Here is a 27043-nt window from a genome sequence, read left to right as displayed (position 1 = left end):
CTCCGCTTTGCAAACCCCTGTTCTCCCCTTCACAGAGCACACGTTCTACGCATTAAGTAGAATTGCCAGTTCCATGTTCCCACAAGTAAGATTTGTTAAACCGGAGCAATACTTTGTGTGTCACAGCATTCGCTGTGGGAGTGTTCCTCTCTGGAAGTACAGATCCTCTCCTTCTCAATTCTACAGGCACGTTGATGTCAGCAGAACACTTGGTAAACTCCCATCAGCAAGGGAAGGCTCCCTGCACTCACACTGTTCCATCTGTGGGATTATCTCAGTTTGCCATTGAACTCCATGGGATGTATATATACCTGTTCCAACACACCCACCACAGATTAACACTCCACCTGTCTCCTCCTGGAAAGTCTTATGAAAGTCCTCTTTCCTTTACCCCTCCATTTTCCATCAGATTTTTCCAAGAGAAACAGAAATCTGACTTCAGTATATTTAATTTGCAGGGAACACGGTTTATCTTACGTTGGGGAAAGAAGAAAAACGCACTGGTGTGCAAGACCCTAGAGAAATACATCCCATTTCCTTGCAGTGCCATAAAGCCTGCCGGCTAATAAAAACAGAAACCTTCTTTCAGCGGGCTCCAAAAGACAGGAACATTTCTAAGGTGAACTGCAGGCTGTTGGACTTGTTTATCTGTCAAGTTGCATTTGCTAACTGACCTGGGAGTTAAGATTTGCTGATGTGATATTTTAATGCAATAGACACATCCACAGGGAAGCTTTGTCTACCTACCATTGAGAGACTACCAGAGTCACAAATCAGAGTTATCAAATGGATGATCTGGTGCATGTTTTTATCCAAAACAGATACATGGCCCAGTTTATCATCAGAAGCACTTCATATCTGATGCCATCTTCTCATAAAAGTATTGTAGATTACTAATTTTACATACTGGGTGTATTAAAGTGGCACTCGCAACAATACAGTTCAGAGCACTTTGGATGCAACGATTGCTATTTTCTGAGGTACAGCAAAGAGAAAATATTATTTAGAGGAAATGTAGGTGAGTGATTGCACAGGGATAGTCTATATCCCTGAAATGAGGTGTGATAGGTTTCTATGAGTATCATTTAATGCCATGTCATAGAAGAGTACCGTGTGTGTTGCATCCATACACTTGCACAGAAACCAGACATACAATGTCACACAAGGTCTTCATTTAACAAATCCACCAGGGCATGATGCAATAAAAACAAGGATATATACTACACTATAATACAGAGGACAGAGGACATTGGTTTAGATGCACAATATTATGTATGGAGCAATTCCTGCCAATTTTTCTTCTTCATTGAGGTAAATGATGCTATGACTCAATCTGTCTGTAAAGTCATTTCATTGCTTAAATTTATTTCTATCATGTTATTCACTGTTTGGGCAGAGGGGACTTCTAAATCAGGTTTCTTTCTAGAACTGTTCCATCAACCATATTGCAGAACTCAACATGGCTGGGAGAGTCCATTCATTGCATTGTTAAACATAAAATGATTGTATTCCTTACAGGGCACATAAATAAGTCTCTGGCAAGGACTAGCATTTTGAATATTCAATAATATTTACTACTTTATCAGTATATGCTGGGTTGATTATATGAAGAAACCAACAAAAGCTGTTAGTTTACAAATTCCCTTATTCACAATGGAATACATTAACATACTGTCTGCAGAAAGGGTTTGCTTAGCACCCCCAGGAGAAAGAAAACAAAAAGTCTTCACATTCTTTAGGTCTGACCCGTGGCAAGAACATAGAAGGGTTAGATAACATCTGTTACTGACCATAGGTAAGCTTTTAATGGTATAAACTCAGAGATTCAGTCCAGCTGAATCCAAAACAAAATGCATGTGTACAAAAAAGAAGTGTGAGAGGAGTCAGGGACAGAAGACATTCAGACTAGCATGTGGCGTTTTCTGTGGAGAGCAAGGTGGTCCGAACGTGAAAAGCTACGGTCACAGTCTGGGCACTGAAAAGGTTTGATGCCAGTATGCTTGCGGAAATGCCGCGTTAGTTCATCAGAACGGGCAAACTTCCACGTGCAGCCCTCCCAGGTGCATTTGTATGGTTTTTCACCTGGAGAAAGAAACACAGAAGTGGGGATTTAAGACACAAACACAGCAGTTAAATATCTGACAAGTTTATCCTCTTGCCTTGTCAAATTTCAGCAAGTACTTTAATGCTTACTCAAAACGCTTCCCTCCAAACAGCACCAGGCTGCAGAGCACACAGGGCTAGGAACTGTCTAGTTGAAAGCAACAGATCAAAAATTGCTTCCTGCCACAACTGATTGTTTTATTGTCTCTCTGCTCCCCTCCTTGCCATATTAGCACTTGTTTCATCTCACCAAGCCCAGAAGCGTGAAGGTTTAAGCATTTGTTCAAGGATTTTCAAAACCAGGACCCCATATTCTAGATTAGTTGGGGGAAAGGACTGGTGCTACCATTCAGCACAGCAGACAAAGAACTTGTTGTGACCTCTTAAAGTTACTGTAGTGTAAGTAACTGGCACCACTATACCAAGTAGCTCAACTTAAAGCCTCTCTCAACCATTATTTTGTAATATGTGATCCTTCTCCTTAATACCATCATGCTGTCCAACAGCTAAAGGGCTGTCTTGATGTAAGACAGACATGAATGGGGCTCCATTTCACCTAAAAGTGTCCTGTATCTTTGTAAAAAACTTCGATGTATTCAGCAATGCCAAGATGAGTATTTCTACAGAGAACAGAGACGGGGATATGTTTACTGGAACACTCATGCAGAAAAAGCACTGTTGAACCAGGCGCTAGCACGTCCATGTGAAACAGATGTGTTTGTATTTGGCACATGGTCTGAACTTTTGTAAATGGGTTACTCCCATGGAAGTCTCAGTCAAATTTAACAGTCATGTAAGAGGTGAGGTACTGCAATTTGAACTGATTTGGTGTTTACAGGGTGTTTACAAGGTGTGCAGACTGAGCAATTTGCAAGCAACTGGACAAAAAATGAGCAAACAGCCAGTGAATGTAAAGCATACCCTCATACACCATGATCCTGCTTTGGCTTTACAGTCTCTTGTTGTAGATTTTTCCTGCTACATCCTCCATCTTTTGCTCAGCCTACAATTACATTCAAAACAATGCCAAATCCAACTTCTGTCATTTTATTTACACTTGGCCATTAGCACAAACCAAAAGTTTAGTCTGCTGTTTTACCATAGACTCGATGAAAGGAAAGCATAGCAATGCTCAAACCTGTATGGGTTCTTCTGTGAGCTTTCAGATGGGAGCTTTTAGTGTAGACTTTGTTGCAGCCTTCATAATCACATCGATGTATTCTGCGTTTTCTCTGTGTGTCTGGAGATTCCACAGGTAAAGGTCTCTTTCCTGGCTGAACTATAACTGAAGGGTGATTCCTGCAAAGGCAAACTGAATGTTAAAAATGAGAAACATTCAGCACAGCAAACCTCAGCTCAGATGATTCATGACAGAGCTTTCTATTCACTACCCCTCTGTCTCTTGGCAGAAAGAACAACATTACATGCATGTCGAAAAATTCAAGAGGGTTTAGCAAATTTTGTGTATTCTAGCAGCAATGTTTCAAAATGTTTACTCACTTTATGGCATGATGTAGCCATTTTTACTACTTCCTAGCTTTTTTCTGAACTTATAAAGGAAAAACCCCTTCAAATTCCTGTTTTTCAGTCAAATTACTCAGAGTTCATAGCGAACTTTTCTTGTATTTGTTCACAATTTTTCCTCTTCCTTCCAATGCAACTAATTCACTTGCAATTGGAAACAGCTATTCCATATTATTAAAGAAATTGTATCTTTAGGGTTTCAAAGCAGAACTCAGTCTTTATTGTTCCAGCCACTCCTTTAGAGAGTAATTAAGAGTTTCCTGTTTGGTGCTGGCAGGAGGGTGCGGCCTCCCTGTACCACTGACGTCAATTCCTAAAAGTAGAGTTCAGCCTGAGTGGCACACCCACAGGATGTCTGCAGTTGTCCCTCCACCTTCACAAACATCATTTTTTGCTTTTGAAGCCCACAGGTATGCTGCAGGGAAGACATGTACCAACTACACATGGACTCCTGTAACAGACAAAACTATACACATTCACGCATGTGAAAACCCATCCAGCTTCTCAACAGGTGTTGTTATGGATATTCAGGTTTGAACAACACCCCTACTGTAGAACCAGCGACAACCTTGGTCCTTTCTTCCATGTCAACGTTACAGAAGGAAATCATAGAATCATAGAATAGTTAGGGTTGGAAAGGACCTTAAGTAAGTAAGTTCATCAAAATGGTACATGGCATTACAAATCTTGCAGCCTTACAAACCTGCACTTTTCTACCCATTAGCAGATCTGTATCGGCGCTTTTAATGTATTTTTTAGCTTTTAATTGAAACTTAGTATATGATGTGCAGGTATTACCATCCTTATTGCAAAACTAGCTCCTCCATATGACAGAAATAAGCTTTCTAGAATTCCCATCTTTCCCCCAGTTGCTGTATTTCACATTTCTTTGCTGATCAAATTACATTTTATAACAATATAATGCACTAGGTTGTATCAGTTACTTAAACCAAGTTCCTTTAGGGCCTCATTTTCAGAAACGCTGAATACCTACTTCTCTCATCAAAATGAAAGGCATGTGCTAAAGACAGAAAATCTGTGCATGGTTTAACAAGAAAAAAAATTCTGTTGTTCTCCACAGCAGCAGGATGGGAATTACTGATGTGGGTAAAGTTAAATTCTGTTATTAATTCTTTTACTAGAGTTACAAGCTTCAAATTGGGAGCCAAATCCTCTTCCTTTGGAGTTTCTGTGACTGTTGAGTGATGCATTCTTCAAGTGCATGCTAAATCTAGCTAAAAATACTGTAATGGCAGGAAAGCCCAGACGGTGATGTTAAGACACAGATGTACGTACTCTCACATAAGAAAGGAAAGCTTTCAGCTTCCAAAGAAATGCTTCTCTAAAGCAATACTCCATTTTAACACTGTTGCATACTAGTCTTTTTGAAGAAGCTCTGGCTTAGGAGAGCAAACAGATTTGATTTAAATGCCTGTGTGCAGAGGCTAGTCCTGGACAGGGTAACATCTGGAGAAAGGGAGAAAAGAGGATACTGGCTGCACAACATTTGTGATGGTTTTCAATCTAAGAGTATGTAAGAAAAGTGCTGAGGATTTGTCTCTATCTCCTTTTGCCTTTAGAGAATAGGAGGCCAGCAAGACACAGAGTGTTATCAACAACCAGGCAGGGCATGGCAGTTCTAAAAAATGGCTAAGGCAGTGTCAAAAATCAGAGGTAAATGAAGTAAGGGCCAATAATAAAAGCACAGCTCTAATTCTTTCATTCCCTCTTACACAACCAGATACAAATTCATGTAAGTCTAACCAATTAAGAGTCATTATTTAATCAGTAAGAGTGTTTTCCAAAAATCATGTTACAATTTCCTCCTTCTTTATCAACAGACCACACTATGTTGTCAGCTTAAGTTAGGCTTCAACACTTGCACTTGCAAGAAAATACAATATTCATGAGGCTTCTGATATCTGGTCAGAGATTACTACCTCAAGTTTGATTTCAGAAATAACTGCATAGTTACTTCTATTATCAGACATACTAGAAAGTCCAGCAATCCCTACAAAAATACTACCACCATCATACATACACACACACACACAAACACATATATGTGTGTGTATGCCTAAAACTAACACTAAAGCTAGATTAGTCACTTAAAAGTGAGACTGAAAGTTTCTTATGTCCCTTTATTGTAGCTTATTATGCACTTTGGGCAGTTGGAACCTATGAGAAATGCTAAAAAATTCATTGCCAAATCATAGGTCAGAACGCAGAGAGGCTGATGAAGCTGTGAGACAACAGGAAATTTTATAAAGGTCTAGGTGTCTCGCCTTTAACTTGTGTGATTTGTCTGCCTTTTTTTTTAAATGATAGAAAGATAAAACCTGTTATTTACAAACTTCTTGTTGTGAATACAGAACATGAACTTGAACGAGGTGACTTTAGGAACCAGCAAGAACTGCAGCTCTGCCCGACAGCTAGGAAGCAATTTAAGCCACTAACCAGGACAGGGTCTCCATAAACCTACTGTTCTGCATGGGCAGAGGAGATGCTTTGGGAACATGGACTATTCAACACTACCTACATGTTATACCAAATTTTATATTCTTTGCTCAGCGGATGGGTTTCCTGTAGAAACTGGACTCACTGGGAAATAATGCAAGTCACTAACGCAGGTGAGAAGTCTGCAGAAGTCTCAGCCCTGGAGGAAGGGTGTGGTATCAGCAAGGAACAGCACTTACTGGTTTGCTCTTGTTAAAGAGGCCTATAACAAAGAACAGAAGTAAACTGAACTATTTGATAGTCGTGACCTACCAGAAGTTAGTTCCAAGTGCATACAGACCTGACTCCCTTGTGTGGCAGGTCCATTACAGAAGATAAGTAACCATCTAGTAAACGGATGCTTACTATTTTATGTTTATTGTAATAAAACACGTAAGGTTACTTTAAAATAAACAGCATACAGTTTATAAAAGCCAGCTGGCCACTAGTTGAACTACAAAGAGCATGCACTCTATAAGCTGTATCTAAGTTGGTTATTAGAGACCTGAAAACAAGGAAGGGTGCCCACAAGACGGCTGTACAGAACGTAGTTAGCCCTGGAGTCATGGTGTGCCTTCTAACCTGCAATGGTCATGAGCAGCAGGAACTGGCTGACTTGTGACAGAAGTGCAGAAGACCGCCTGTTCCATGCTTTCTCCACACCCACATGCTGGTTTTGGGAGTCTGACTTGGAGCCCTTTTTCCCCACTCTAGGCATTGAGGTCTCCTACAACTGCTCTGAGGGTGATGGTGAGCAGGAAAAAAGGGTAGAAATGGATTATGAGGTCATGTATCATTAATCCAGCTCAGTTCCAAACTTCAGCTCTTGCCAGAGCCACGCCAGCAGCCTACCTGCCTGCCCAGAGCACTGCCTGCTGAAGGATGAGGTGGGCTCTGGGCCATCCCATGATTTTGGTAAGTTGACAGAATTTTCCCTAGGAAAACAGGAAGGGTGCCCATGGCTCCTCATGTATTTCCTGAGAATTTTTTTGTATTTCCAATTACAAAGTGGCTGCCCAGACCTCACCTCTTTCTAGCCCATGCTCCGCCTCTGCAAACAGAACAGTTCTAATGCCTAAAGATCTGTGATCCAGTTCATGCAGTTGCCCCAGTAGTAGTTGTACCAGCACAATGACTTGGTGCTGGGGTGGAACTAAGTGGCTGGGAGGAAAGCAAGCTTCAGGAACTACTTGAGCTGCCGAAAAACCCACCCACAGAACAATGGCCTCAGGTAAACATGGAATTTCACTGGATATATGCAGAACCTGTAGGCTTGAGCAGGTTGTTTCCACCAAACAGCCAAAAGTTATTAGAAGACAAAGAAGTCCTCCAAGAAAAGAAAGTCACAAGAATCTTTTTAGAGAAAGGTATTTCAGGCAACACAGGATCAATAGGAAATGTCTTTACAGCTTCTTTCCAGTTTGCTGCTGGTTTTACATAAACAGGTATCACTGGAGAGCCCTACCTTCAGTGAACTGCAGGACTGGGACGAGCATTACTTTAGAAACAGATTATATAAATGGCAGATCTATGGGGTTGCAATGTATAAATATGTATCAGCTCCTGTATTGCTAAAGAGAGGAAAAAACGGCTGAAATCACATTTCACAGTGGCAGTGGTGGGCAAAGGATGTTTTTCTATATTTTATCACATTTTCTAAAGCACAGCAACATCTCCTCCCACACCTCAAAATTGGTAACTGCTGCAATGAACTGCTTTTCATTCTTCTGCTGATGTTGGGACTACTGTTAGCTACTTACTCTTGCAACATTACTTGCTGGGGAGACAACGAGGTCATCATTGGAGGTGACATTTGTTCAGGATAGAAGTCAGTCTTCTGTGGTTCACTTCCTGGCTCTACTTTGATTGTCTTCTTCAGCATAGGCTTCTCATAAGACTCAATGACAGGCACTGTATAGGGGAGGGTGGGAGAAGGCAGGCAAGACATCAAGACCGTGGAAAATTACGGAAATAATATATGTAAAAATCGACAGTTAAAACAAAAGAAATCCCCCATCTTGATATTTAGTGCAAAAATTTATACTAAAGTACAAAATCTTCCAGTTTTAGGCTATCTCCTGATGAACTGTAATTCAAAATAATTCTGTTCATTTTCATCAGTCCAGCATTTTTATCAGTCCAAATCTCAGCAGATAAACAGCTTTTGCAGGTATAAATTAGAACAGAATACAACTTTGATTAAGTTTGATAAAATATTTACACAGTAAATTCTATGCCTGTATATTTTAGAACAACAGGAATTATGTTTCAGTTCCTAAAATCTGAAAAACACACCAAAAAATGCTTGGATATACAGTTATTTTCCCAGGATGAAATGGTGCAAGAAGAAAACTCTGACAGCACCAACCTGGCATACTACTTGGAGTTTCCATCTCATCTGCAAGAACTGTTGACACCATGATGGGCTGCTGAAGATGGGGAGCATACATAAAAGGAACTGGCTGGACCACAACAGGCTGTATAACTGGGAGTATTCCAGGGCTTCTCAGTCCGTGGCGTGAAAGAGCAGCGGCCATTACAGGTGGGATGGTTATTGGCATGGAAATAGGCTGTACTCCTGGGGGTGACGGTGTAAATTTACTGAGAGGTGAGCTGGGTGAGGACAGAGTCAATCCAGGTGAAGTTCTCCTATGCACAGTCTGGAATTTTAGAGGTGAAGGAGAACTTCCAGTTGAAGGTGGTGAGCTCCGTTTGTTCACCGTAAGGTCTACTGGCTCCATCTGGATTCCATTTGATAGTCCTTCAGGGCTTGAGTAGAATTTATTGTGCAACATACCTGGTGTAGAATAAATGACGCTGTACTTGTTTGGCTTCATTTGGTCCATGTAATTGGATGGGTATGACTGTCAGAAGTAGTGGAAAAAGAATTAAAGAAAATAATAAATCAACACACACAATTACTGCTGAAAAAGAAAGGCAGTTAATAAAACTGAGTAAAATGAGAGAGTTTCAAGGAAGCACTTCAATGTACTTTCTAAATAAAAGTGAATTAAATAAAGCCTAGGATTTCACACAAAGGAAGTTATTCAAGTACTGATTCACTGTTTCAGAAGCACTGTAGAACAGATGATGAAAAGAAATCCTCAAGGCTTACTCAACTCTTTCTCCCTTAAAAACTGATTTTTATATACTAAGCTGCACACCACTTAACTGACACTGACACTTAACTGACCAGGGAGATACATGGTGCTATGTCAGTATATAACTATATCCCAAGGATCATGAAGTCAAGCAAGACAGGAGCTAAATTTGACTCAGAATTGCAAGTAATGGGTCCCAATCAACAGCTTAATTGGAAAACAATCATCACTAAAGCAAGAAGTTTTGTATCTGAACCCTACAAGCAATGAAAAATACACAGCTGCACTACATAAGCAATAGGTGAGAAACCCAAGAGTGCAAAAGGTAAACTTTAAACACTGCTCCCCCTTTTTTTTTTCTTAAAGGAAGAAAGCAGCTAACCAGCCAGTCTGATTTTATGCAACCACTACAAGGATACACATTTGGTGTGTTTGAAGAACATTCTTGTTAGTGATAGCTATCACTTCTCTCTACAAGATAATATAATCAGGAAAGCTAATCCTGACCTATGTGACAATCTCCACATTTTAGTGGCAGTAATTTCTGCAAAACAAAAAGTACTCCCATTCGTTGCAGAGTACAGTGTTATTAAACAACTATCCAGATCAGTTTTGCATTTGAAACTCAGCTGAAAACTGGGGTTGTTTAGTAACAGGCAACTTCCAATGGAAACCCATGTGATGTCCTAACACAGGAGATAGCCATAGGAAATGCAATCCACAGTTTCTTAGCCTTTAGATGTTGTAAATTTTTTGAAATAAAATGCTGCCTTTGGATCCCAGGTAAGTAAGAATTCACATGAAGGCTCAGCAGTTTCGCACTAATATCAAAAACCTGCTGAATTCTTTGGCACCAAAAAGACTCTGATGAGGGGATTTGAAAAAAAATAAATTCACATGGTAGAAAGTGAAAGAGATCAGAAGTATAAACCAATTATATTTTTATACAATCATTTCCATGACATTTCAATTATTTTTTCCTGGGATGAAAACCTGTAGAAATACGCCTTCCTGCTTTCCCACCTGCCTTCCCCGTGAGAGCCAGTCAGCTGATTTTAAATGTCAATGTTAACTAAAAATATTTTTGCAAAATGACCCAAATGCATTTTTCTTCTTCTCAGTTACTGTTTGAAACAGTGAGTTTGGAAAATATTACATTTTCCTGCCGCATTCATAACACTATGGTAAAACAACAAAGCTGAGTCACCTATTCCATAAAGTGCTCAAGTAAAGCAGCATACACAATGGTGATTTATCTTGAAACAGTAAATATTACATTAAAACCTCTGAAACTTTTATTTATTCTCTTTCTGACTAGTCTTACAAATTCCATCTATACAAATGTTCATCTTTGATTGTAACTGATACCTCAAAATTCTATTAAAATGCAATTATTGCAAGCTGTGCCAGCTAAAGTAAGTTCTACAGATATGCCACCACTGCTGGGGCAAGCAATGAAATTATTAGCATTCTAAGTGATGAAGACAACTGAATATTGATAGAGTTTAATATTTAACAGTATTTAATATTTACTAAATCTGATCAAGTTACAGGCATAGGCAAAAAGATCAAAGTTTAAACACTTAGGAGGTATTAAATACTTCTGTTAAAATTGCCTTTATTGGTTTACTGTACAAAGTCTACCCAGCTTCAACAAACTCTAAGTGTTCCACCATTCAGCATCAGTGCATTTATAGTGCTGCAGGTTTGCCAGGGATGATCACAAGGTCACTACCTACAAACACTTCTTCCATTGTAAGAATACTAGAAAGGAAAAAGACTTTGCAATTTAAATCATAGGGATTTGGGCAATGCGTCCATTAAAGAATGAACCATCTCCAAGCTGTAGCGTTTCTATACAAAGTTATCCTCTTTCAAGTCTTCAAGTAACACCAGATGTGTTGAAAAAATATCAAACTATTAAAATGTTGTGCAGAGAACTGTAAACTAGAACAGTTAAGTAAAGCATGTTTAGACAAGCAAGAAATACTTGAGTATTTTAGGGACTCAGTATTCTACCCCATATGCCTTGCATTATTTTGCAAAGAAGTTTGGCACAGATTCAGCTAATTTTTCTGGCAGTCTGGAGAAGCTAAATCGTTTTTCTAAACTCCTTCTGTGATTTGAATTGCTGTTTCTGTCTGAACTGCAGATAAAGCTGTGATAAAAAAATGCAGTGTGACAAATTATCTGTGTTGGGAAGAAAAAGGGTGAAAAACTTAAGAAGGATGTTAGAACAATGAAAAGGTGACTATCTGCTCTAAGTCAGACACTGTTTGGTGGAAAGGTTTCACTTCACTGACAACGAAATGTGGCTGAAATCCTGTTCATCTGGAGTTAAGTCACACTTAGATCTATGCCCCGGTTTTGAAGCTCAGCTTCCTTATCTTTTAGCATAGCAAAGGTTCTGTTTCTACATCCTTGGGACACAGCAATTGCCATGAGGTTGACTGTTTTCAAATCTGGTAAGTCACTTTCCTTTCCTTTGCCAGGGAAGTACTCCATTGGGCATATAGGATGGGAAAATAAGGAAGACTTCACACTTCCATGTAAATAGGGAGGTATTAACAACTGCAAACCAAAAAAAGCCCAACTATCTCTGGTTTTCTAAATGCCACCAACTGTAGGAAGCAGGACTGTAGTTCATAGCCTGCAGAAGCAGTCTTTCCTCACCTGTCCTAGAACTTATGTGAAGTATTCTGGTGGAACAATTGAAAATTTTGTGTAGCTCTTTTATTCACCTAAAATATTTAAGCTCATACATTTTCCTTGGATTTCTACTGTGGGAACTAACAGTGTATGCAGCAGTTTGGTCTGACTTAGATTAAAAAAAACCCCAATAAATTCCCTCTTCCTTGTAAATTCTGCTTTCCTAAACATCCCTGTGCAGAGGGGCATGTCACTGTGGTAGATCACCACAAAAATGCAGGACTGTATTTCAACATACATTCCTTTACAGTCTCCATCTAGCTCTTGTTTTATGTTTGTCATCATCACTTTCCCTCTTTGGGTCTTACAAAGCAATTAATTTACCTTTCCTAGCTGTTTGTCCATAATAAAATTCAGAGTACTGAAGTCACACAGAAACTGGAAAATAAATCAAAGGAACTTCTAATATTTTTGAGTCATATCCATGTGGCTCATACAATTAAACCAATAAATCCAAAAGAGAGAATCACCATGCTTTTTCTCTTGACAATCTATCAATGATAATGACTGGACACATATGTCACAAGCACATCTATCAGCACCCAGAAGACCACTGCTTCCACAAGGAGACAATATCAAGCACTTACCTGATATAATTTGCTAAATTCGATAATACTGGCCAGTGAAACATCATCTCTGTTGTACAGGCAAACAGATTTTGAAGCAATTCACCAAGTCTTTTATAAACCACATAATCCTATGAATTTGACTTTAAAATTTACCCAGCCTCTTAGAAAAACATAAACAGGTGAAGAACCTGCTTACCTACTTACACTATTTGCTGAATCAGTATCATGTAAGAGGATGAACTGTATTTAATCCAAACAGTAGCTAATACACAAAAAAGCATTCTCACCACGTAAAATTTGTATTCCAATACACTACTTAAGAGCTCAACTCCTCATGTAGCACACAGCTATCTTTAAAAACAGGTGAAACAAACAGTTGCAGGACTGATGGAAGCACAGAGAAAGGCTGATTGTTTCAATCCAAAGAGACATAGTAACACATCAAAAAGCAACTTCTTTCACTAATGGCAACTGGTTTTAGTCCAAATGTTTAAAAAGTCCTTGCAGCAAGTATTTAGGTAGGGCTCAGATGATTTTGTCACTAGTTCATTAAGAACGATCACAAGATGTGTTCGATAACTCAGTAAATAGTATGAGCTGTTGGTAGAGTGATGAAATACTGTGGGTGCGAGCTTCAGTCATCTGAGAAGTATAGTTAATCCTTTCAGCCACACACCCTGAAATACAGCAGTGTCAAAACTATAATTTGTTTCCTTCTCCCATCCCAACCAGCAGGATTTTTTAAAGACAGATTTTATACCTATGGTCAGGGTATGCTCAGCTAATATAATGAATAATTCCAAGGGGCTTAGTTTTTTTGTTTGTTCTCTAATGATACTATCAGAATGAAAGATATAATACAAATAAATCTTGATTTTAGATTTCTGTCAGCCTGCAGAGAAATGAATGCTATGCTCAGCACCTCCAAAACATCACACTAACCGTTTCTCTTACCTTCCACCTCCTTGAAAAGAAGGTCAAGAAAAATAACACACTCAGTGGCTCCTATCTTTTCCTATGTTCTCTACACACCATGATTCCTCCCTTTAAAGGTGTCTCCAGAGTAGTTTCTGCTTGGGAGCTGTGATGGCAAGGGCTCCAAGGAAGCTGCAAGACCAAGAACTGCTGGGGAAGCCAGGACCTTGAGGGCTTGGGGCTGAACAGCCTGTGTGTGTACACAAGCTGTCAGCCCAAGGGAAACAAGTAATCTCCATGAGGGGGACCTTGCTCAAAAACTGTCCTTTCCTCTGGAATTTCTGCTTTTCCTTTCCTGCTTTTTTTTTTTTTTCATTATGCAGTAACAAAAAGGAAAGCATACAGATTTGGTAAAATGCTCTGAATAGCCCCCCCATTGGCTGGTCACAGTGATGACACTCAGCTATAAGAACACACAAGACGACTTCAGAGGTCCAACGCATGGAAGGTACCACACCTCTGAAAGAAGCATGTGGTATAGAATAAGCCTTGCAATGCACTTGGCTCAGAAATGTTCCTTTGTTCTTCCCACTGCAGCTCTTCCTTCATCTGCTGGTCTGGGGAAGACTGCTCACTCCTCTCCTCGTCAGCCTGTTGAAGGATCAACCCTGTCCCATCTTGTAGAAGCACAGAACTGTATGGGGCAGGATCTTGTGTCACTCATGTGCATTATCCAAGCCACTACAGAACCTTTTTTGGGAGATGAAGGCACATGTGTACAAAAGACAGCCCGCAGTGTCTCTATAATGATTTCCTGTTGTTAGCATAATGACACTGTTGTAAAAGTGGCCCATTTTCTGCCTTTGATAGATACCATTAGATACCCTTAGATAATTGTAGGTAATCACCACTAATCTTAATCAAGTTATGCAATAATTGTGATTGAAGTGACAGACACACTGTCCAATACTAAGGCTCTTTCTTGACCCATATACTGTAATCTGTCACACGCTCCTAGTGATAGATCAGTTACTTTTCTGTCATGTCTCTCAAGTAAATAAACCCTATGAAAGCCACACTGTAACTTTAAAATGCACATATACTTAATTCTCAAAAAGTGTTATTAATAGCACTGAAGAAAACAGACTGCTTACAGATGCATTTAAATTGATGACAATTACTCCACATTTTAAATAAAACAGGAAGCAAACTCTTCACTGGAAGATGCCATCCAGAGCATGAGTTTAATGCACTCTATTTATGCACACTGACTTTACCCTTTTAATTGATCAGCCTCTCTAGGGGTGTGGTTTCATGTTACACTTAACCTGATCTTATTGCAGGGGGCTGCTGAAAGGGGAGGTCCCATTCCCTTGTCCTCCCCTCTCTCCAGCACTGAGCGGCTGCACAGAGTAAGTCAGATCAGCTTCCTGATCTGACTGAAAAATAAGGGTATTTTTGGTGGGTTAGCAATTCTGATCATTGAATGAGCTGACCCAAAGGATCCAACTCACTCTGTGGCCACACAATTGCTTCATGTCATACAAAGGAGACACAAAGCTGGAAAGGAGGAAAAAAACCCTGAACCTTGCTTTTCAGCAGCAGCCAGCAGTTTGAATAGGTGAAATACACATGAAACTGCTTTCTGAGGCTCTATTTCCCTGGCAGACTAAATCATCACAATTCCCACTGTCTCACCCCCAGCTACATGTTCCTGCTACTCTTCTTGTCAGACTCCTCTGAGATGACCCTACACACCAAGTTGACAGAAAATTAAACCAATTAAAAAGTCCCCCCATCCCCTTTTTTCCCCATTCCTCCTCTACTGCCCTGGCTCTCATCTGTTCACATGGTAGGTAATGCACCCATCCCGCCCAGCGAAGCAAAAAAAAACAAACCAGAAAACCAAAACCACCAAACAACCAAAACCATTCTTTTTTTGGTCAGGATTAATTTTCTGCTGTTCAGAACACAGAGTTAGCCCCAAGCATGCTGTCAAGACCAAGAGAGAAACAGAAAAGGGGACAGTGAGAAGCTGTTCATTTAGTTCAAAGGAGTAACATTAAAAACACAGGCTCTTGCCACTTCACTGTGAAGTCTGGTAACTTAATTTCAACCTACCTCCATCAGCTCTATGAACTACAGAGATCATATTTGCACTGCAATGGCTGAGATAACTTGGATGTTATCTCCTTTGCTCTGGGTATGGGGACACCAGCAGAGGTAATAGGCACGTCATTTAGGGGCAATATGCTCAAAAACTACAGAAAAAGTCTTCCTAGAATGTGAATTCCATTGCCCTAAGAGCAAAATACAGCTTCACAGCCTTTCCTAAGCTAACTCAAAGCTTAAGAGAAGTCTTAGGATTCATTTAAAGGTGGAAAAACTGTGGAGTCATTACAAAGGCTAATGTATTATAAAAGTCTTACCACTGAAACAGGCTCCATGGCTTCTTGTTTGATAGGGACTGGGTCAAACATTAGCATCTTTTTTATTTCCCTGTTCTGATGCCTCTGATGTCCTGGCCTGCAGGGGAAAGACAAGGTGTTAGAAAACTACAGGAAATCCCCTAGTCAACTTGAGAACTGTAGAGAAAGTACTATTTTGTCAGACAAATGTGAATATTTACCCATCTCTGAATAGCATCTTAAATATTTGACTGGGCTTCATTTAAATATTTTTGTTGTTTGTTCTCTCAACTGCTATTGAAACAAAGGGACATCTGCTCACCTTAATGGAAGTGAATTTGTATTTTGATTGTGCATGTCAGCATACCAAGATCACAGAATTGTCACTTTCACTAGTATCAGCGTGTAAGGCCATCACAGTCTAGACTAGGCATTTCTCATCAGCATTACAACTTCAGAGCTATCTTATGTAAACAAACTGAACCGATTCTGGAGAGGATAAGAGTTCCAATAGAGAAGCCGAAACTTCCACATACAGTGACATTGAAATTAACACAAAAGAAAGATTAAAATCCAGGACTAATGTACTGGAGAGGGTACATTCAACATGCCGCAATGACTTAACATAAAAAAAAAAATCAGTTATTTCCCTGAGATGACAGATTCACTGACAATTCAGTAACAACTTGTGCTCACTGTGCAAAAGAAAAGCTCTTCAAAAGACCTGGTTGTATTCTGTGCAGCTTTAATTGTTTTCTCTACACTGTGTTCAACCTCACTTGTCCAATTCTAGCTTATTTAAAAAAGTAAGAAATACACAAATCAATTTTGACCAGTAGATGGCACTGGAAAGAAACGAATACAGCCAGAGCACATCATCCAATTTCACTCTGCGGAAGCAAGCTACAGGCTCAACAGCGGATCTGTAGTTGTGGCTGGAAAATTCTTCCAGAGATCTAAATGAAAATTTCACGATGTACCTGCTCAAATTAAAACAATTCTAATAAGCCCGCACTAATGAACAATCTTACAATTAACAATCCTGTGTACTTATAGATAAGAATTTGTTAAGAGCTGCCAGAGAAAGATGGCACGAGTTGTTACAAGTCTCTCATTAATTATGCAGGTGTATGAATAAAGCTTAAAGACTTCTGGAAACATATTACCACAGTGTACATTTTGAATAATTGAAACAAACAAGTATCACAAGTAAATTAAAGTATCTTCCTCCTTCTTTTTACAAAGGTCAAAGACCTGACAGAACCAAACTACAACAAAAGGAAAAAGGTGAAACAAACCCAGCAGCTCAACGCAATTTCTAGCTTAAACTTAACACACCGTTTTATTTTAGAAGCAGCTGAATAAGATGGCACTATCTGCTAAAAGTTGTGATAATTTTGTAAATTTTTAATTTAATACTTTAAGTATGTTTGAGAGAAGGTCATTGATTATACTGTTCTTCTTTGAACGGTGATTTTACAGGTTTTTAACGCTTCACATAGCTTGAAGTAATGTTCCAGAAGACTGTCTTCCCAGAAATACATCTATGTATCTATGCGTGAAATACACTTCACACATGTTCCTACACATATATATATGCATTTTGAAAACAGGAAAGAAGTTATCCTTTCAGACATAAAAACGTTTACAGTAAAACGTAGCTTCTCAGATTAGAATTTGGAACTACTTGCTTTCAGATTTCCAGAAAGTTCCAATTTTCAGTTTGTATGTGCATAGATAAAGTGATATGATTATTTGTACTTCAGTGAAGGAAGAGGTGAGAGAACAGAGGAAAAGAAAGGAAAAGAGAGGAAAGAAAGAGAAGGAAAGAAAGGAAAGAGTTTGTTCTACATAAGGAGTCATGCTCCAGGCTATTCTTCTTGCCATTGCTGTTTTAAGATTTATTTTCTTCAGTTTAAGTTACTCCTTTTCACCTTTTACTCCAAAGCAAGTGTGTGAAAGACAGTTGATATACATTTCACTGTCATGCTATACATTTGAGTGCTTCTGGAGAGAGCTCTAAATTACTGTGTAGGAGTTAGTCTGACATAGATAACATAAAGTGTTCTGCACGAAATAAAAGTGAAAAGTAATTCCCAGTCTTTCTCAGGTGTAGTCATCGAAGAACAGCAAAAGAAAATGTTAACTTTTATCCCTGCACCATAGTACAGAAATCAAGCACTTCTTTATCATGTTACTTTTAAGTGTTTCTTTTCCCCATTGATAGAGACTGGAAACCGATTTTCAAGAAAGCAAAAATAATTAATATACAATGCTGGTCCAGAGCAGAGGGTCAGATTCTTATCTGGTGGAAACTGGTGGAGTTGCTACAAAGTCAGTATAAACCAGCTTTGGGTCTGGCATTTAAAGTTTAGCTCAGAAATACACTTCCCAAAGGCTGCAAACAAACTCACAAAACAATTCTCTCTGTATTTAAAAATAATGCTCCAAATTGATTGCTTGGACCACACTCACAAATAACTACATGCACACCCAACTCACACACAAATAAAGCATGCTAATTCTACTAAGTTGTCAGTAGTTTTTCCTAGGCTATCTGTAAAATCATGCCTGCTAACTCAAAACCTCCCAGCTCTCTCTCCTAAACATCTGAGAAGGGGGCAACACAGAAAGTAAACAGTCTTATCTGTTTCTACTACAGAGGAATGAAAAAACAGTTGGGTTCTACTTTACACACTGATTTCACAATGTACTTGTTTGGAAGCCCACAAATTGTTTAGTAAATACAACTAATTTCTGGAAAATCAAAATACCAAATCTCATTCCTGAGGTACCCTGGAAAAAACAGTGAGGGGAAAACACCACATTCATTTTAAGTGTATGAAAAAATAAGGGCCTTTGTCTTCCATGTTATTAGATAAACTGTTCTGCATTAAAGGGCTTTTTTCATGTGGGTTAGAAGAATTTAAAATGCATGCAATCTGAAACTAAATAATTAACTACAATCTGGTAGGCAAACATTCCACCCTCTTTTTTTTTGCTCTCCCTCTCTTTTTCTGCTAACAAGCCACTCAGTTTTACTTTCTTGCCTCCTCCCATTCACTCCACCCTGTGGATCTCTGCCAAGTCAGCCCAACTTGTCCAAACAGGACATGGCTTTTGATAAAATTTTGCTCACACCCTGTACTTCAGAAAGACAAATGAAGCAATTGGGTTTTGTATGCAAATAAGGACAGGTGCAAGGTGAAGTCCAGGCAAAGTCCTTCAGTGTTTTCCTAAGTCCAGTGAAGACAGCAAGCCAGAAAAAACATGAACTCTGCCTTTATGATCCAATATGCAAGGGAAGAATCCCTTCCAAAAGGGAAGTTCAGCATCGGTAGGGCTCATTGCCTTGTCAGGATTGAAGAGTTTGTGTTATTAACTTCCTGACAGCTATGGTTTACTGTTTCAGAGACATAATTAAGAGTAAATGGAAGCTTAAAGTATTCAAGGTGTATTCTGACAGTAAGGACTTGTACATATTATTTACCCTGGATGAAATAAGCAAAGCTGTTAAAGAATGGAGACAGACTACACATCTACACTGCAGAGCAGCTGGAGAAGAGCAACTGCACTGCAGCTATTCCCGACAGCTTCATACATCTACCTTCAAGGTCCACCAACTCTGTAAACCTGTTATGAAAGGGTGGGGTCGAGAGCTAGTTTTCACTGTGCACATCCAACAACTACAAAGCCTCCCTCTGACATAGAGCCTTTGCTCTCATTAAATACCTGGAAAAGTAGTCAGTGTCCTGACTTTTGTTGCGGATAGCAGGGTGGTGACCATAAATTCTGCCTCTCTTCACTCTGCACAAAAGCATGCACAGGGCTTGCTTTCTCAGTCTTTGTGCCTGGGGGAAGCAAGTAATGCTGCCTCGTGGTACAGTGAGGCTTTGCCTAGAAGCTTCACAGTATGATTGTTATTGTTGGTATAATTACAGAATAATGTAATGATATCTGCTAAATTAGCACTGCTTGAGTGCCTTCTGCAAAGACACTGCAGCTCTTGCAGCACTGTTGGTATCTAGCAGCCAACATAAGCCATGTGGCCAAAGCTCTTCAGTCCAAGACCTTTGGGACTTACGCTGTTGCTCTAACACTGTTACTTCTGTGAGCCTGGAGTCAAACTTCCCCTGATAATAAGGAGAATGATAACATCAGAAGACTCTCCACTGATGAAATCCAGAGGGTGGGGAGGTTTTCTGAACCTAAGTGAAAAGTCTTCTTCAGTGCAAGCTTGAAAGAGAGTTTGACAGAGAAAAACTAAGTTTTTGAGAGCAGGATTCCCTGGAAAAGGCACAAAAAGTGTTTTCCAGGGCGAGTAACAAGATGTGTTTGCACTTACTGTACCAGTTGTTCATCAAGACCTGAGTCAGCATAAAAGTGTTTCTAAAGTTTCATTAACTTTAATGGGAAGTAAGCAAGCGCTTAACTGCAATGGGCCCCAAAATAGCAGCCGGCAAAAAAACTCTCCAGCTCAGCACAGCAGTCAGACTCAGCCAAAGCAAGAGCAGGGGAAGGAGCAAAGGCCCAGACACGCTTCTGGGGGAAGGGACCGCAGCAGCTAGCCCATGAAGAACCAATCAGTGGGAGAATCATGAAGAAGTAGTACATCAAGAAATCGTTTCACTGATAGGCAGCCTTCTGTGTTTTTTCACTGGATTTCCACTGGGAAACGGTAATAACGGTTGAAAAACTCACGATATCATGTAAAAAGAAACTTTTTACATGGGCAGAATTCTGCTGCTGAAAGTTTTACTTGATAGGCATGAAGAAAAATCACATTTGTATAGGATTCTGTTATTCAGTATTTGAAGCTATTTTTGCTTTTTACTGACTTGAAAATCTTTTACCTTTCTCCTTTCAGAACTGCAAGCAGGCTGAAAAATCTGGGCTTTTTTGCACAACTTGGGCATCGTAACTTTGCTGACTTCACCTTGACCTAGAACTGCTTTGACACAATTTATCAGCTGTGTAGCAGACCAATCAGTATGTCCATTAAATTTACAATACTGTTGCAGGTTCTTTGAAGCCACATGCCTGGAAATGGCTTTCTTGTATGTAAAACTTGGGGCAAAAACGTTCTTGCAGCGCTCATTAAGAAAATGTCTTCTCTGTTAAGGAAAAATGGGGCCCATGTAAACCTGTTCAACCTTCACTTCTACATTTACTGAACCTAAGGGAGAGAGAAAGAAAAGCTCCAGGCACCTCGATTAGACAATATTCTCCCTTATCACAGCAGACTGCTGTCTGGTTTCCTGTTTCAGGCTACTTCTTAGAAGGAGAAACAGTCTAGTAAGGATAAAAGATCAGACTTTTGAAAACAAGTGAAGTATGTGGAATGGTATGATAATCTTTCCCTTCCAAACTGAACATTTTTTGTTGTGTTTCTCTCAAGAGGTTAATTTTGAAGGTAATTTAAAAATATAAATATAAACCCTATCTTTTTATTACGAAGGAAAAATGACAGAAAATACTGTTCTCTCATGTAACGGGTTCTGCTATATCATGAACCACAAAACAGAGAATTAATATTTCTGATAGTATGGGGAAGAAGGAAAAAAAATCTAATCCTAAAAAAAGGAAGTATACATTTATGAATAATAGCCTAAAGGATTAATTTGACTGAGGGTTTGAATACAGGGCAAATGTTGATGTACCTACATCAACATGTAGGTACTTTCTATGTACCTATAGAAGTTGAATAAATAAAAACACAGAGAAGAGCTGGATGGGGTAGTAGGTACAAATCAGGCAGTCTTCAAAGCTGCTTAGTGGAAAGTCTGTCATGCCTCTGTGGATCAAGTTAGTCTTCAGGTAACACATGCTGACTGGATGATAGGCAGACCATACGTTTGGTGGGTTCTCTTCTTTCCATTCTGACTTAGTTTACTATTAAAAACCTGATAGAGTTTTATCTTTCCATTTGGCTGATCTACACTTACACTTCCTTCCCCTGGGAGATACCAACTGTGGCTACAAAACCCTCAAAGGAAGCCTAGGCATCAAGTGAATGCTAAAGAAGGAAGGGTTAAATCTCTTGTAAAACCAGCTCTGCCAAACTTCATATTCTGGATTGGAAGCAGCTAGCCTCAGAATGAAAACACAGGGCTTCAATGCTGCCAGCATAAAAGAACTCTAAAAGGCCTCCTGTTAGCAGTGTTAATTAATATTAAAAAGCTGGTTTGCAAAACTATTATAACTTTAATCTCTGTCCCTGATTTTGTAGAACTTCTGGCTACAAAAAAGTGTGAACCACAAAATTCACTGCATTTATTATACACCAGTTTCCAATATTAAAAGCAGTTAAATGCAACACTTTTCCTCTGTCATGGAGAAAAAGAAAATCAAGTATGTCTGAAATCCTGTGCAAATTACCAGTACTGGAATTCAGATATTTAATCAGGTTTTAATGGATAAACTAATCCATGGTATTAGAAAAAAAAAAAAAAGAGAGTGACAAATGAAAATAATCAATAAATAACTTACCAAAACTGTGTGGCCAAATACTTCTTGCTATCTGGATTTCTGAATAGACAAAAAACAAGTTGATGTAAGGATGTGCACATAATTCAGTAAAAATTGTTTTTCACATACAATTAAGTCCTGAAAGAGGAAGTTTAAAGCATGTAGTTCAAATACTTCTTAAAAGATACCTGCAATAATCACAAACAGCTAACTTTTAGCATTAGAAAAAAGCAACAGCAGGAACAAAAAAAATTACTTTAAAAATGTAATCTTTTATTTCACTCGTTTAAAGATGAGTGAAATAAAAAAATGGGTAAAATGAAGGTATGGAAATATTTCTGTGTATACAGAAACCATGCATATCCCAGCCCCTAAGTGACAGAGAAGAATAAACACTCCATCTTGCATTTTCATCCAGGGCTGAATTCAAGCCCACTGAAGCTAATGCAAGTCTTTCTCTTGATTTCAATGAGCTTTGGCTTAGGTCCTCTAGCTCTTCTTCTGTCAGATCCAAAGAGACAGAGAGATTCATGCTCTCTTCCTGAATTTCCTCTCAGTGTTTATGTCTGCCTGCAACAGGGTCAGGGGAAAAGACAAATATAAAAACAGGAGTAAAAAAAAATACTTTTATGCCTTCAAAAATGCAAAACGTGGGACAATCATACCTATTTATTCCAAAGAAAAGTTAGCCAGCAGTGCCTCATTTTCTGTATTACATCTGGAAGACAGTAAATCTGCTAGTTTGTGTAAGAAGAAAATACCTATTCCTTTTGAGATCTGGAAATACAAAGTGCTTATGGTGGGCCATTCAGGTTGAGTAAGGTCAGAAGCCAAGACTCTTACATGTATGAGCCTACACAAGGATGTGGATTCTCTTCTCATACTCTTTTTACACCAGTGTAATCCCGTGACTTTAATGGAGCAATTCCAGACCAGCTGATGAGCAAGTGAGAGCATAAAACTGGCTCACAACTTTCTGGGGACTTGAGTACAAATTTTCAGCAAAGCCCTCCAGTTCACCCCATAACTATATTGGAGTCGAGGGTGTGCGTTAAAGGTTAACTTGGAAACCTCGTTATGACATAACACAGGCATCTTAAGCAATCATGAGTGTGTAGAGACATGATAACTCATTGGGTGGGGATTGGGAGTTGAGGGGCAGTGACAAGGGGCCTGGATGAGGCTACCGATCTGCCAGAAAACAGCCTGAAACAGGAAAGAGCACCACATATGCCACTTGGAATGTGTGACGCAAACCCCAGCCTTGAAACAAAGAACAGGAAACAGCTCTGCTGGCTGCGCTGGGGAGAAAGCAGAGAGAAACATTTAGGCGGCCCTCCCTGACCCTATATTCATGAGCAGCTGGAGTCTTTTAAAACAACAACAGTGGGTGGAGGTGTTTGTTCACTGGGTGTGAATAAAAACACTGTCCTTATGCAGGGGACCTGCCCTATTTACAAACACGCTCCCTTAACATAAAGGAGCAGGAGATTTTTAGACACCACTGGTCATGACGATTAGCTGAAACCTTCCCTAAGACAAGTTGGTTTATTACTGGGTTGTACAGAATGTTGGAAGCTAAACAGAGCTACAGCTTCACGACATCAAACAGGCAGCACACAGCTCGACAGCGAGCATCTTCACAGACAGAGCCAAGGCGATCAGACCACTGCAGGAGTGACCTCTAAAGCTAGGGGCTGCTCCTAGACAATGTCTCACTTTGTGTTCAGTACTGCTCAGTAGCTGAGGACCAACATCACTCAGTGCACTCACGAATATTTTTCTAACCCATCGCATGCTTAGCCTTCTACATCCCTGTTTCATGCTAACTCAGACTTCATCTTGGGACCTGATTTTCCATGGACAGAATGTTTTTAATTTTGAAGCACCCAAATATACAGGTGAATAAATGAAATAAGCTGTCAACATGAGGCAGGGGAAAAGCATATCTTGTCTAGATGTCATACAATAGAGTAACTTCAATATCCATTTTCCTTCAAAGCTGTTAGTTCAAATACTCTCTCTTCTCTTACATCCTTTGCATTGTTTATTTACATACCATGGATGAGACATCTAATATTATCCAATGTGAGAATGTGTTACAGCAAATTATGCAGACAAGTACCACAGCAACGCTAATAATTGCTATGAGGTTCATGGCTGGAGTTTAACAATGAGCATGAGGTGACAACTGACTACTACAGCATCTACACAGCAACATGTGGGTATAGGTTTTATGCTGATTGTATCAGTTCCTTACTCTCTTCACATTGAATATCTAGAAATATAAGTAATTTGGTGATTGTGTAACTCCCACCTCTATTATCTCTGTGCCTCTGACTAACCTCACTCACATTTACCTAGTTATTTACCTGAAGACTCTTGGTTTTGGCTTAAACATGTGCTGCCTGGGTCAAATCCTCACAGTACCTAAGGGCTCACTTGCAGCTCTGCTACGTAAGAGGAGATTTTGCTCCATTTCTCAGGGAAGTGAGAGACACCATTTAGTATCTTTGTTTTCTCTCCCTTGCCCTTAACCCCAGTCTCCCTTGAGGTGTAGGACACAGCAGTAATAGGGTGTGTGTGGGGGAGAGGGAAGTACGTGCCTGCTTGGGAAAAAATATAAAAAAAATCCACTCAAGTCAGCTTCAGGTTTTTTTGTATTTTGATACTAGACAAAATATTCTTAAAAATACAAAAGGAAAGTTAGTTTGAAGTAAGTCTCTTCTGGGTCAGGCAGGAATATCAAATCCAGATGTGATACCTCTCACACAAGCAGCAGCTCCTCATGCGATTATCAAGAGAGTGTATCTTGAAAGTATTCTATAGAAAAGTCACCAAAGAGCAGCCAAGTAATCCTTTGTTTTCAATACAAGTAATGAACATTTATGGATGTTAGTTCAAATAAAGTCAAGTCTTCAGAGCTGTCCTATCAGCCACCCAAATTCAGGTTTCCCAACAATAAAACCTTCAGAGTTCAGCTCCACAAACAGCGACAGTTCCTGAGTTTTCAAAGGCGAGGAAGCAAACAGAACACAGCAGACAGTGCAGGTACAGTAGCCAAATCACCAGGTGAGCAAATGTGATGTATTTTTTTTAATCTACTTCTTGAATGACCACTTGAGCTATTCTAAAATACGCCTTTCTCCCAACCTCAGGTGAGGTGCTGTGATCTGCCAGTGTGGGCTCCTGTTGCTGAACCTTCCTTTTTCAGGGATCCCCTAGCAGTGCCAGGCACTCACCTCACAAATGTCTGAAGCAAATAACTCCTATTCCCATTTCGGCTTAAAAACAAAAAAACCAAAAATACCAAAAGCAAAAGCCCAAACAGCATCCAGAAAAAGGAAGCTAATTACGGTCGTTGCTTCTAACTCCACACTAGAGTGGACTTAGCCATGCTGTCCTAGGAGCTATGCATTTTACCTTCGCCTGCACCACATCTAAGTGGTTCTAAGGTTAGATGTCAGTACGACGGATAGATTTTTGAGAGCCGATCTCATCCTCGACTTGACTCATCCTTGACCGGGAGTTAAACCGGGGACACGGCGCCGCCGGACACCTTCGCGCCGCTGGTGGGATACGGCCAAGAGGCGAGCTCCTGCCCTGGCATCTCCTCGCCGCCCTCGGAGCCGAGGGCACTCGCTATACTTTCCACCTCAGTTTCGTCCAGAACGACATCCCGTGCGGGATCCGATGACACTTCAGCCCTACCTGAAGACGAGCCTGTCACACCCGGCGGGAGGCCGGGGGCCGCGGCCGCACTCGGCTGGCCCCGAGGGACGGGCGGCGCGCAGGCCCTCCCGCCAGGGGCCGGCGGTCGGGAGGCCCCAGGCGCCCCCGCCAGGGAGGAAGAGCGGCCGACGGGGGAGGGCGCCGCGGGGGTGGCAGCCCTGGACCCGAGCGGCACCGCCGGCCACACAGGTGCGCTGCTCGCTCGAGCGGGAGCAGGAAAGCAGCTGCCCCCCCCCCCCCAGCTCCCGCCGCCTCACCGCGTCGGCGACCACGCAGGAAGTTTCACAGGCACCGCGGAGAGAGAACCCCGCTGTGAGCTCCTGCACCCGTCCTGCTCCCCGCAGCTGCGGCCCGACGGACACCCTGTCCCCACCGCTCCCCACTCCGGCTGCAGCTCCCGCTCCTCCGGCTGCGTCCCGCTCCCCGCTGCCCCAGGCTCCGCGCCGCTCGGAGCGCCTGGAAACTTTCCTCCCCCGGCACCTCCATCCCGCAGGCGGCACAGACCGGCCCGGCGCCTCGCCGCCCTCACACTTACGCTCAGCGGGTGGTGCGGTGCAGAGACTCCCGCAGTGCCGGGAGTCGCGATGGGTGGCGGGGCTGGGGGCGCTCCGGAGGCACCGAGGCACGAGGCCGGCGTGTCCCGAGTCCCCGCGGCTGAAGCGCCTCCGCGGTGGCTCCTGGTCTGTGTGCGAGGAGGAGCCGCCCTCCCGCCGCCCTGCCTCCAGCCCTCCGCCCGCCCGCTCGCTCGCTCGCCTGCCTTCCCCCCGGGCTGCTGGCACCGGGCCGCGCTGTCACATGACGCCGGCGCCGCTCGCCTTGCCAGGCTCCCCGGGCCGGCGGGGTGAGTGGCGGTGGGAGGGTCACGGCGGGGAGCGCGGCGGGGCGGTTCCCCGCCCGAGGGTGGAGGCTCCGCCGAGGGGCCGGGGCGAGTCACCGCGCACAAACAGCCGGGCACGCACTGACTCCGCGCCGCCCGCCCTGCCTCCCGGGGGCAGACAGACTCGCACACATACTAATT

The 27043-nt window shown here is 41.2% G+C and overlaps 1 protein-coding gene across 4 annotated transcripts; it reads right to left on the bottom strand.

Annotated features, from left to right (window-relative positions):
• Positions 1-1782: 1782 nt before the first annotated feature.
• KLF3 (KLF transcription factor 3) lies at positions 1783-26770 on the bottom strand. 4 transcript variants are annotated; one of them, XM_080639293.1, is made up of 7 exons: positions 25717-26770; positions 22315-22353; positions 15850-15943; positions 8492-8987; positions 7884-8034; positions 3242-3402; positions 1783-2082 (listed from the first exon to the last, which is right to left on the bottom strand). In XM_080639293.1, exons 1-7 carry the CDS (start codon positions 25731-25733, stop codon positions 1901-1903), a joined length of 1140 nt encoding a protein of 379 aa, XP_080495419.1. In that variant the 5' UTR covers positions 25734-26770; the 3' UTR covers positions 1783-1900. The 4 variants fall into 4 exon arrangements, with proteins under 4 accessions (XP_080495419.1, XP_080495420.1, XP_080495418.1 ...); XM_080639294.1 differs by having other exon boundaries at positions 15847-15943; positions 26561-26699; XM_080639292.1 differs by having other exon boundaries at positions 15847-15943; positions 25717-25854.
• Positions 26771-27043: the final 273 nt, after the last annotated feature.

Source organism: Psittacula echo (assembly GCF_963264785.1).
Source record: "Psittacula echo genome assembly, chromosome: 1".
Classification (NCBI taxonomy): domain Eukaryota; kingdom Metazoa; phylum Chordata; class Aves; order Psittaciformes; family Psittacidae; genus Psittacula; species Psittacula echo.
This window is presented reverse-complemented; position numbering and strand designations above follow the sequence as displayed.